At 35.9% G+C, this 12193-nt stretch overlaps 1 protein-coding gene across 11 annotated transcripts in view; it reads right to left on the bottom strand.

Moving 5' to 3' along the window:
- Positions 1-12193, bottom strand: part of TFDP2 (transcription factor Dp-2) — a 162333-nt gene that overhangs the window by 34525 nt on the left and 115615 nt on the right. For 7 of the 11 annotated variants that reach the window (XM_072792429.1, XM_072792430.1, XM_072792436.1 and 4 more), the window contains 2 exons: positions 9725-9846; positions 8239-8286 (listed from right to left, as the gene is read on the bottom strand). The exons of 1 other annotated variant lie outside the window; for it this stretch is intronic. In XM_072792429.1, the coding sequence (XP_072648530.1) occupies positions 8239-8286; positions 9725-9846 (170 nt within the window). The remainder of the gene's footprint in view (positions 1-8238; positions 8287-9724; positions 9847-12193) is intronic. 3 more of the 11 variants (XM_072792432.1, XM_072792431.1, XM_072792437.1) reach the window with 1 other exon arrangement.

Here is a 12193-nt window from a genome sequence, read left to right as displayed (position 1 = left end):
TTTTACAGGTTTTATTTATTTGAGAGAAATAGAATGAGAGAATGAGAATGAGAATGAGAGAGAGAGTGTGTGTGTGTGTGAGCTATCATCAACAGGGGCGGAGGGGTTGTAGAGGGAGAGGGAAAAGCAGATTCCCTGCTGAGCACAGGGAGCTTGATGCGGGGCTCCATCCCAGTATCCCGGGATCATGACCTGAGCCAAAAGCAGCCGCTTAACTGACTGAGTCACCCACCCAGATGCTTCCCATGGTGATCTTTCTACATGAACTGGATCATGTCCTGTGCAGTTTAAAACCAGTGGTAGTGGCAAGTAGTAAATACTTACTGAATGCTGAGTATGTACTAGTCATTGTTCTAAGTACTTTCATTTTTTAAAAAGACTTATTTGAGAGAGATAGCATGAGTGTGTGCATCTGTGAGCAGAGGGAGGGGCAAAGGGAGAGGAGAATCTCAAGAAGACTCCCTGCTGAGCACAGAGCCCCACATGGGGCTCAATCTCAGGACCCCAAGATCATGACCTGTGCCAAAATCAAGAGTTGGATGCTTAACTGAGCCACCCAGATACCCCATAAGTAATTTTATTTTATTTTTTAATATTTTATTTCTTTATTTTAGAGAGAGAGCATGAATGGGAAGGAGAAGGAGAAAGAATCCAAAGCAGACTCTGCACTGAGCATGGAGCCCCATGCAGGGCTCAATCCCACAACCTTGAGATCATGACACTGAGCCAAAACCAAGAGTCAGATGCTTAACAGACAGAGCCACCCAGGTGCCTCAAGTAATTTCATTTTTTAAAAGAATCCACCAATTTGTTTGCTACATATATTTCCACACAAAGTCCACTCTACACTGATCTGACCTTCAGTTTGGGGTTTGTATGTATGTCTTTATTTATTTTTTAAAGATTTTATTTATTTATTCATGAGAAACAGAGAGAGACAGAGAGGCAGAGACACAGGCAGAGGGAGAAGCAGGCTCCATGCAGGGAGCCTGATGTGGGACTCGATCCCAGGACTCCAGGATCACGCCCTGAGCTGAAGGCGGTGCTAAACCACTGAGCCACCCAGGCTGCCCAGAGTTTAGGATATTTAAATACAAATGGCTAGCCACACATAAATTTATATAATTAGTACAAGTTGGGTGACAAAAGTAAATAAGAATTGCTAAAAATGGGAGTGCATGAGCTATTTTGAAAGAAATATGTTGTGTATGGGATTTTATATTTATGCTAAGAATTGGATAATGGTTTAAAGTAAATAAAATTCTCAACTTCATACTTATAAACTTTTTTAAGAGCCAGAGATGAAGCAGGATTGTTGTTTTTCATGAATACTAGGACTTTTTTTTTTTTCTAGGACTTTTTAAAAAAAGGGAGCAATAAGATAATCATAGGGTAGTTTAGGGTGATTGCCTAACTAAATTTTCCCTGTACAGTCAGGCACACATAATTTTTTTAAAAAAGATTTTACTTATTCATTTGAGAGAGAGAGAGAACACTAGTAGAGGGGAGAGGCAGAGGGAGAAAGAGACTCCATGCAGAGCAGGGAGCCCAATGCAGGGCTCGATCCCAGGACCAGGAGATCACGATCTAAGCTGAAGGCATATACTTAATGATCTGAGCCACCTACGTGACCCAGACATGGATAATATTTAAAGGAAGAAACTATACATAGTCCTTAAATAGGAACAGTTAGACTTTTAACAGCTATTAAAAGTTGATGAAGGGCAGCCTGGGGGGACTCAGCGGTTTAGCGCTGCCTTCAGCCCGGGGCCCGATCCTGGAGACCCGGGATCGAGTCCCATGTCAGGCTCCCTGCATGGAGCCTGCTTCTCCCTCTGCTTGTGCTTCTGCCTCTCTCTCGCTCTCTGTGTTTCTCATGAATAAATTAATAATAATAATAAAAAGCTGATGAACATACTCTTGAAACGAATACAAGACCATATATAAGAATTTTATAAGATTATTCAGTACATGAAATGATAATAAACTTGAAGAAAACTGGTTAATATCCACCTTGGTTAACTATTAGCTACATATTTTCAACAGTTTACTTCATTTAACTCTGACCCACAGTATTCCTCCATCTAAAAAGAAGAACTACAAGTACGCATCTCACAAGGTTGCTGTGAGGATTAAATGATACATCAGGTGATTTTTCTCTTCATGAGTTACCAGAATTTTCATAAGCAATACAAAACTGAAGGATACTACTTAGCACTGGCTGAATCAAGAAATTAAGCTTGTTCTTTGGAAGGCTGGTAGAGCACCATGCCAAAACAAACCCAACCAATACCCACATTAAGATTTAAAAGAAATTAGAATAGCTAATACCTGCGGTTCATAGATAGGAGATTGCTTCTACAACCAATTCTACAAAAGTTTCTCTGAAAGTTAAGGAACAATGCCTCTAGTAAAAGAAACATTAAAAGGTAAAAGGACTTAACAACAAAACAGCCCAATTAAAAAATGGGCAAGGGACTGGAATAGACATTTCTCCAAAGAAGATAAACAAATGGCCAATAAGCACATAAAAAGATGTTCAACATCAGTAATCATTAGGAAAATGCAAATCAAAATCACAATGAGATTAGGAAGGCTGTTATCAAAAACAAAAAGTGTTTTGAGAATGTGGAAAAAATGGAACCTTTGTAACATTGTTGGTGACAATTTAAAGGTACAATCACTGTAGAAAGTATTAGGATCTTGCCTCTATAACATATATAAAGAACTCTTAAAACTCAATAACTAAAGACCAAAGGATATGGAAAGACTTCTTCAAAGAAGATATACAAAGATCCTATAAGCACATGAAAAGATGCTCAACATCATTAGCCATTTAGGGAAATGAAAATCAAAACCATAATGAAATAAGCAATTCACATCCACAGGATGGCTATAATATAAAAGACAAATAATAAGCATTGGAAAGGATGTGGAGAAATTGGAACCTGTCACTGGTGGGAATGTAAAATGGTACAGCTACTCTGGAAGACAGCCTATCAGTTATTCAAAAGGCTAAAGAATTATCGTTATGACCTTGCAATTCTATTCATATATATATACATACACACACACACACACACACACACACACACAAGAGAAATGAAAACTTGTTCACCAATGTTCATAGTAGCATCAACTCAAATATCCAATGAACAAATACACAAAATGTGGTACATCCATACCATGGAGTAAAAATGAGTAATGTACTAATAATATATGCCACAACATGGGTGAACCTTGAAAATATGCTAAATGAAAGAAGCCAATCACAAATATTATCAAGGCAGAGTTCTGTTTCCTTGAGATCAGTTCTCTAAGTTTCAGCCCTGGGGAATAAATGTCTTTGGTATAATATCTGTGTGTGTGTGGAGATGAAATGGGAGGTATAAGGGGATTTGAAGGGTTGGGAAGCTTCAACTGGCCCAGGTGCTCCTTGGATAGTCTTCATTTCATTGCCCTCATTACTTCCCTAATTCATTCTTGCTTTCTAAACTTGTCACTCCAAGCCTAGAGCTTCTCTGTATCAGTCAGCACAGGGAAGAATGCTTCCATTTCTAATTTTGACTTCTATGCGCATATTTTGGGATGTGGATTTCTCTACTATCACTTGTTCTTCATTATAATAACATTGGCTTTCATCTTTTAATTGGAAAATCTTATCTCTACCACCTTTTACAGCACTTTTAGAAATGTATTTCCTTTTATTATTTTTTATGTGAAAATTTCAATAGGATTTTAGAGGTTGGGGTGTAAACATGGTGTTCAGTCTATCATCTTCAATTGAAAGCTCACTGTCTAAATCTTAAATAGAGTCTACACATTTTCTTAGAATCAAACTTTTTGAAACATCAAAGACCCTCTTTCCAAATAACACTAAAATATGGCCATAGGGTGTATAAGTGCTATGATCTCTATTAGTCCATAAATAAATTAAAAAATCAGTAGGAAGCACTCTTCACCAAATAGAGCCAAATTGAGAAATAAATAAATAAAACTAATTGGTATAGTTTGAAATGCATGTTAACTTTTATTAATAATTTCATTTGAAGTATTCAAAAGAATTGTACTCAAAGAATACTATCTTTCCAGGCAGTTAACTAGAACCCATAACCACTGTCTTTTTATATTTTCTCAATAATAACTTCTTTTTATTTACAAAAGTAATCTGTAGTATAAAACAGTATACCCCAGGGTAGAAGTTATTTAAAAATCTATCCTACTTAAATAATGAATTGTTATTCATATATAATAAAAACTTCATTTCCCATTTAAATGAGCCAACTAGAAGAGTTAAATCACAAAACAATTAAATTTGGTAATTCGATAAAATAATTTAGGAAAAAATCCTAAACTTTCCAGGCAGTATGTATCCATGATGTGTGTGGAAGGGAAGAAGGGGTCTGAAATGGGAAATAAATGTTTATTCGTTATGGATCTTCACTCTCTCCCTCTTTGGGTTGTATCATTCAGGTTTGTGACCATTTACATGCTGATGATCCTACTTATATACTAATGATATCACTTAGGTAACTAATAAACTTATTGAACTTCATATATCCAAAACAAACCTACACTGAACTACAGTAATGTAAAGGGCATAAATATTCACCAGCTTTTCATGCAAAAAGAAAAACAAGAGCTATCCTTCATTTCTCCTCTTCCTTCCTTGAATCTATCAATAAATCTTCTTGGTTCTACCACCATCATTTACCCATTTTTTTCCATCTTGATGACCAGGCCACTGCCCCCTGTAATAGCCTTCTGATTTTCCTGCTTCTGTTCTGTTCTTGTCTCCTCAGTATCCACTTATCCCTCAGCAGCCAACGTGACTTATATCATACCATTTCCCTGCTTAAAATCCTCCTTAGAAAAGAAACCAAATTTCCTAATAGGACCTACAAGGCCTTTCAACATGACCTGATTCCTGCCTACCTTTCCACCCTCATGTCATATCACTCTTTGCCTTTCTCACTATCTCCAGGCTACTGTGCTTCTCCTTCTCCAAATACATCAACCTGTTTCCTCATTCAGGAGCTTTACATTTGCCATTCCCTCTGCCCAGGATCCCTGGCAACCCCACCTCACCTAAGCTATTTACATGCCTGACTTCTTTGCTTTCAAATATCATTTCCTTAGAGATGTCTTCTCCAAAGCAGCCACCATCATCTTTATTTTTTTGTATATCATCTATCATAATGTAAAAATAATCTTATTTATTACCCCTCCAATATAAGCTAAGGGCAGACTTTTCTATCTCATTTATTATCCCCTCCAATACTTAGAACAGTTAATAGATGTTTAAAATGTTTGCTGAAAAAAAAAAATAAATAAATAAAATGCTGAATAAATGAACAATTTCTTAAACATCACTGAAGCAGTACAGATATTAACTATACTGATTTTGATTATTAGATTATAGTTTAAATTATATTAGTTTATTATAAATAAGTGGAGTTTTAACTTTCCACCAACAAAAAGACATTAAGATTACATGAGCATAAAAGAAGAATATAACTCCACTGTGCTACGTCTTATTCATTTAAGATAGGAATGGAGAAAAACACCCAGAGGCTGCCATCACTGCCCGTGGGGCACCCAGGACCTTCTTCCCTCAGCAGAGGTCCAAAAAGGCAAATAAGATTATTTGGAAGAGATACATGTAGAAGACACCATCAGATTCTGTCCGTAGGTGGAAAGAGAAAGTGAGCAAACATCTTTCAGGATTAAAACTCCAGAAAAGACCAGAAAGGGGGTTTTCACAGCGTCTTCCATAAGCTCTTTGAAAATAAGTCCAGTGGATCAGAACGTGGAAAAAAAATTAATGAGAATCCTTCAATGGATCCTACATCCACAAAAAAAAATTTCTTCAGAAACTGACTTGCTCTAACAAATGACCTTAACAAAGGAATAGCTGTGTAAAACATACTTAAAGTTGTACTGCCAAGTGGTAAGATGAGGATAAAAAGCCTCATATATTGATGTATAAATGTCAATATATTGATGTATAAATCCCTGAAGAAAACAAATACAAATACTTACATATGATACTAAATCAACAGGAGACACTGCAGAGATAAAGATCAGCCTATGATTGAGAGCTAGCTTACTGAACCTCAACACTGGGAGAAGGGAAACAAGGACGTTTCACCGAGTTATAGAAAAACAAAATGCATTTGGAGGAAAGTAAACATTTGTAAGAAAAACAACACAAAAAAGAAAATCACATGTAATAATCTCTGTGACCTGATTGGGGAGCTGAGGGGCGGGATTCATTTCAGTAAAGTTATATTAAAAAATAAAAAGAATAAAAATCACTAAAAAAAAAAAAAAGTCACTGTATCATATGCAGAAAGGGAAAAAGCTGAATCAGTGTTTATGCCAACAAATTTAATCTGGCACTTTATTTTATTTTATTTTATTTATTTATTCATGAGAGACGCAGAGAGAGAGAGGCACAGACACAGGCAGAGGAAGAAGCAGGCTCCCTGTGGGGAGCCTGATATGAGACTCGATCCTGGGACTCCTGGATCACGCTCTGAGCCAAAGGCAGATGCTCAACCAATGAGCCATCCTGGCGTCCCCATAAGAGAGACTTCTAAATCACATATAGAAGTGCCAGAATAGGGACACCTGGGATCCAGTCCCACATCAGACTCCCCACAGGGAGTTTGCTTCTCCCTCTGCCTATGTTTATGCCTCTCTCTCTGTGTCTCTCATGAATAAATAAATAAAATCTTAAAAAAAAAAGTCTCCCTTATGAAGGAGTGTAAAGAGAATCTTGTTTATACTGTTTGCAATACATACGTGCCACCAATCATAACTAATGAATAGTGCCACGTTAAGGCCTTAAACATTGCTAAATACATCTGTAAGAACTTGTATTGCTGCCCTTTCTGAGGATAAATACAGAAAAAGACCAGTAGGACTTGGAAAGAGGAATTTCCATTAGAGAGAAAAGAACATTTTGCTATATATCCCAATATGATACAGCAGTTCCTTAGACATGATTTTATCTGTTCAAAACTGTTAAGAACCAAGAAGCAAGCAACAAATGCCACAAAGGAACTGAAGGACAGCTGGGGCATATGCAAGAAAACACAAATTTTTATATACATAGCCTCAAGATCCTCACTCAGAGCCTTTTTATTTTTATTTTAGGGTGAATTCTAACAGATTTGGCCATCTAGCTTCTCAGTGCACAGCAAATCAGAGGTAGCAAACTAGAAAATAGGAAAGACAGAAAACTATTATATTGAGAGCAGATGACCTAACAAAAAGAGATTAAAACACCACTGGAAAAAGAGTCACAAAATCTTAGAATCAAAAATAAATTTTAAAAAGCATAGCTGGCAAAGTTTTATTTAAAAGAATAACAATCTTAGGGCGCCTGGGTGGCTCAGCTGGTTAAGCGTCTGACTCTTGGTTTCTGCTCAGGTGATGATCTCGGGGTCGAGAGGTAGAGCCCTGCACTGGGCTTTATGCTCAGTAGAGAATCTGCTTCTTTCCCTCTCCCTTTGCTCTTCCCCCCAATGTGTGCATGCTCTCTCTTTCTCAAATAAACCTTTAAAAAAAATAGTAACGACATTACAAAATTCTTGCCTTGAAGACAATGTCTTATTTTAACATAGCGCAACATTAACATGGTACCCCACAGAGTGGCTTGCATGGCACACTGAACTTGGAAGTTCAAATCATGACCCTACAATGATTGTTTTTAACCCTGGAGTTAATGACTCGGTGGACATTCCTAGGACATTCAACACCCCACAGGTGATTCTGATGCACACTGAGCAGCACTGTCCTAACAGTCTAAGAAAAGGTTACACAGAACTTGACAAATTAGTTAAGAAAGAAGTGAGAACTTATTATCATCCTTAAATGTGTTCAATAAAACTTGTTTTTAAAAAGTTTGGGCAGGTTGAGGTAATGTGGAGTAGTATGCACTCTGGTCAAACACTTCATCTCCCAAAAGGAGGGAGAGGACTAAATGACACATTACCAACAGCCAATCTACTCATAGGGTAATTTCTTTTGAAACCATGTAAATATAATGAATATATGCAATGGTAAGTAAAGTAGAACACTCAGTAAAAGGCATGAAATAAAGGCAGAAACTCAATGAAGTTAAAGTTATGTGAAGAAAAACAGCTCTAATTAAACTAGAATAGTCTGGACACCAAACTCCTCTCTACACAGTAGCATCTCCCAAACAAAATACTTAACACTTATACTCACCTTTCTGAAAAATCAGAATCTATAAATTCTCTAGCTCGTTTTCTATCACTAAAAAGAAAAAAAAAGATAGCATAAAAAGAACAGGTATTTAAACACAACCTCATTTCATGAATAATTTATTGTAACCTGTCTAATTCCACAGTGAATATATCCAAACAAACAAAAAAAATCTAACAAATAGAAAAGGTATGTCCATAAAATAAAAACGTGACTTTTATCATAGGACCAAGAAATCACAACACAATAAATGTTACCAGAGGATCAAAAAGATCACAGTATAATAACATAGTCTGAATTGAGCTCAATGAATATGAGAGGAAAATATTGCAGACTTGGAAAGGAGAAGGCATAGAAAAGCATTAGTCACTACAGAATGACTGAGCAAATATTCTACCCCCAATATAAAGCACAGCTGGGGCTGAAAATATCCAAACCCTGGTCATCTCCAAAGCGGGCCAACAGGACTGGCATGGATTTGGCTTCATGTTATAATTTCTCAGGGTCCTGCAGAAATCTAAGGTACCTTTCAGATCCTACATGGGGTAAGGACTGAATAAAGGCCATGGAATTATATAGATGATTGTGTCATTTCATCTTATTTGATAGTGAAAAAGTATGTACACCTATGAAACTCTTCTGTCTCGTGTGTGTATATATACGTGAACATATATATTGCTTAAAACACTTTGCCAGGATTTTTTCATTAATTCATTTAACATCCTGGAAACAAGAAAGCTCTGAAGCAACCAAGATTTACTGTCTGCTTGCTAGAACTCACAATGTTAAGTCAAAGACAGAACTACCAATATAGTACACCACCATGGAAATAATTTCTAAAGTGACAAAATGAAGTTTTGAATCCTTTATCTTAATTATTTCTTTTTCTTTTATGGAAAGATGAAATGCTAAAACGAGAAGGAGCAGAGAAAGGCTGGGTGAGAGTATTTTACAGGCGGAGATGAAACATGTAAAAGTTTGATACTAAAAGTGGTAAATGAGTAACACAAAAGATACTGATTTAATTGTCCAGTGTTTCAAAAGATCAAGAGAAAACTCAGTAAAAATTTTAATATATTTAGCCTCTTTTTCCTAGTTCCTTTTCTGGTATTTAAGGAAATAAAAATTCACAGGGGAAATTCTGAGTACAGCTAGCACTTACTTTGTAACTGTTTTCTTATGTTTGTTAAAACAATATAAAGTATAGTTTTTGCATCTCCAAAGCACCTAAATGTCATAATCATAAAAAGTAGTCAGAAGATAAGGCTAAAAATTATTGTATTGTTTTTCTCTATTTAAAAATGTTGATCTAGAAATGATTTATATCTAAGATATAAAGTAAAATAAAATATATGGCTTTAAAGGCAACACATTAGTTTTTAAGGACTAGGCCAACACAAAACAAGAATGGAAGACAAGATAGTGAGAGGAAAAGATCAAAGCTTTAAAAAAAAGTTTTTAAAATGGTAACTTGCAACAACACTCTTACCCTGGGACCCAGCCAGTAGCTTCTGCTATGTGTGTCTGAGTAACCATTGCTGGTGCAGGGGTATATGGACTCCCAATCAGAACACTTGCTGAACTGGTTAGTCTCTGTGGTGTGCTTATAATCTATAAAGTTAGAACACAGAAAATAATATTCTCAGTTATTAAGAAAATCACACAGGCAGAAAATAATGTTGATTGCTAACCTACATATAAAAGTGAAATCTTACTGCCTAAAATGTACTTAATATCAATCATCTAAAACATAAGTTTTCATTCACTTACTTTCTAGGATCTTAAAGCACAAGTATTTTAAATACTGACATGAGGTCACAATATAGGTTTCAGCAAGTGAACATCAATTTGGAAGGATTAAACTGACAATAATGTTTTAAAAAATCAGAAAACCAAAAAGCTTTGAGATTACAAAACCTAACTGTAGTTGAACTTGATGTATTCAAACTAGGGCAACAGTAAATCAGAAATTCGTGTCCAAAATATATACAAAGGCATTATACAATTTGAATTATTATATATAGATACAATTTTATCTTCTTTTCTCAAGAGCATTTCCTTATGTCATTAAATATTCTTCAAAGACATTTTAAAGACAGTGAAACATTTCATCATGTGGATTTATTATCCCCTACTGTTAGATATATATTCAATTAGTCAACATTATAAGCAATGCTGTGATGAGCATCTTTGTACAATGATCTGGGCCTTAATTTCTACTTCCTAAGGACAGACTCTAGAAAGGTAATTAATGGAACTAAGGATACAGACTTTTTAAAATGTTTCCTTTTTTTTAAAAAACAAAAAAAGACTTTATTTATTTATTCATGAGAGACACAGAGAGAGAGAGGCAGAGGGAGAAGCAGGCTCCATGCAGGGAGCCCGATGTGAAACTCGATCCCGGACTCCAGGATCACACCCCGAGCCGAAGGCAGACGCCCAACGGCTGAGCCACCCAGGCGTCTCATAAAAAAAGTTTCTTGAAATGTACTACCAAATTGCTGTCCAGGACTTCACTGGTAAATAATCCATGTTTTTTCCAAAAATGTTTATAATAATCAGTACAAAAAACAATTTAGCATTCTACAAATATCTTTAGAAGTATTTCTGTCAAAAAAAAAATAATAAGGGCATGTCCAGTGAGTGGGGGTATTAATGCAACAATATTGGCCCCAGGTGGGTAACTGCTCATGAATGAGCTGCTGGACCCACAGGGATTCTCTCTTTTTTTCTTTCCAACCCCAAAGCACAGGACCATCCTCACCTGGGCAGCCCTAGATCTCTGGATCTCCTAAAGGGAAGACATTCTATTTTTGTATACTTTTGAAAATTTACATAATGGTAAGATTTTGTTTAAGTTCCAATTAAGAAAGAAAAGCATCAGTGTGGGCTACATATAGTATTCAAATGACAGATCTTAAAACAAAAGAAATAGTTCTATTTCTACTGCCTGATGTGGGCCAAAATACTAATTTTTGTATCCCTGATCAAATGAAACCTGTTCCTGCAGGCAGGTCTAAGTCCAGTTATTAAGTTAGTTGCTAATTTGCTCCATAAAGAACAAAGGGAAGGATTCATTTGCATTTCAAGCTTAGTTCAGCTTTGGTTATTAAAGTCTCATCAACATTTATTCATTTACTAAATATTTAAGAACTTTAGTTACCTCTGTGTATGTTTGGCATTTTGCCAATTTGGGGGTAGGGGAATGTCACTATGTACAAATGAATAGGAAATAACTTTAGTAAGTTAATTCTGTAGTTGAAAAAAAAATAAAAACAAAAGACAATAAACACTGATAGATGTCTGGAGAATTCTGATTCTCTACAATATTCCAAGGACTATTACATGAGGAGTTCGGAAGTTTACTTCATGAGAAAATATGAATACTAGACAATGGGTTTATATCTCCTATACCTCTACATACCCCAACCCACCTCCGCACTTCCATTTCAGTATAAAATCTTTAAGGAAAGATCAAATGTTAAAAAAAAAAAAAAAAAGATCAAATGTTTATAGGGCCTGGTGCTTTGCTAGGAGATATTCGCAGAAAAGGCACAATAAATATTTAATGAACTGAGACAGAAGACGCAGCTCTTAAAATGAAAAAAAAAAAAAAAAAAAAGCAGCATCTCTGTTCACTAATATGCCAGAAAGGACCATATAAAATCCAGTAAGAAAATACAATGTAAAGGACATAGTTCCCACCAATCACTACATCACACATTCATATGTCCTATATCATGCTGACCTTGAGTGTGAAGCTTAAAAAGAAAAATCTGAGTATTTGATCAGTCTCTGGTCTACTCTATTTCTAGAACGTGAGTCTCCACAAAGCAATTCTAAGCATCTCGACTTACCCTTGAGATAGACTGCATTATTTGTGCAGTACTATTACTAAGTTCTTTTTCTGTATCTGTTATTACTAGCCTCCAGGCTCAGTTTACCTGATTTAAAGGGC

This window comes from Canis lupus, chromosome 22, assembly GCF_048164855.1.
Source record: "Canis lupus baileyi chromosome 22, mCanLup2.hap1, whole genome shotgun sequence".
Taxonomy (NCBI): domain Eukaryota; kingdom Metazoa; phylum Chordata; class Mammalia; order Carnivora; family Canidae; genus Canis; species Canis lupus.
This window is presented reverse-complemented; position numbering and strand designations above follow the sequence as displayed.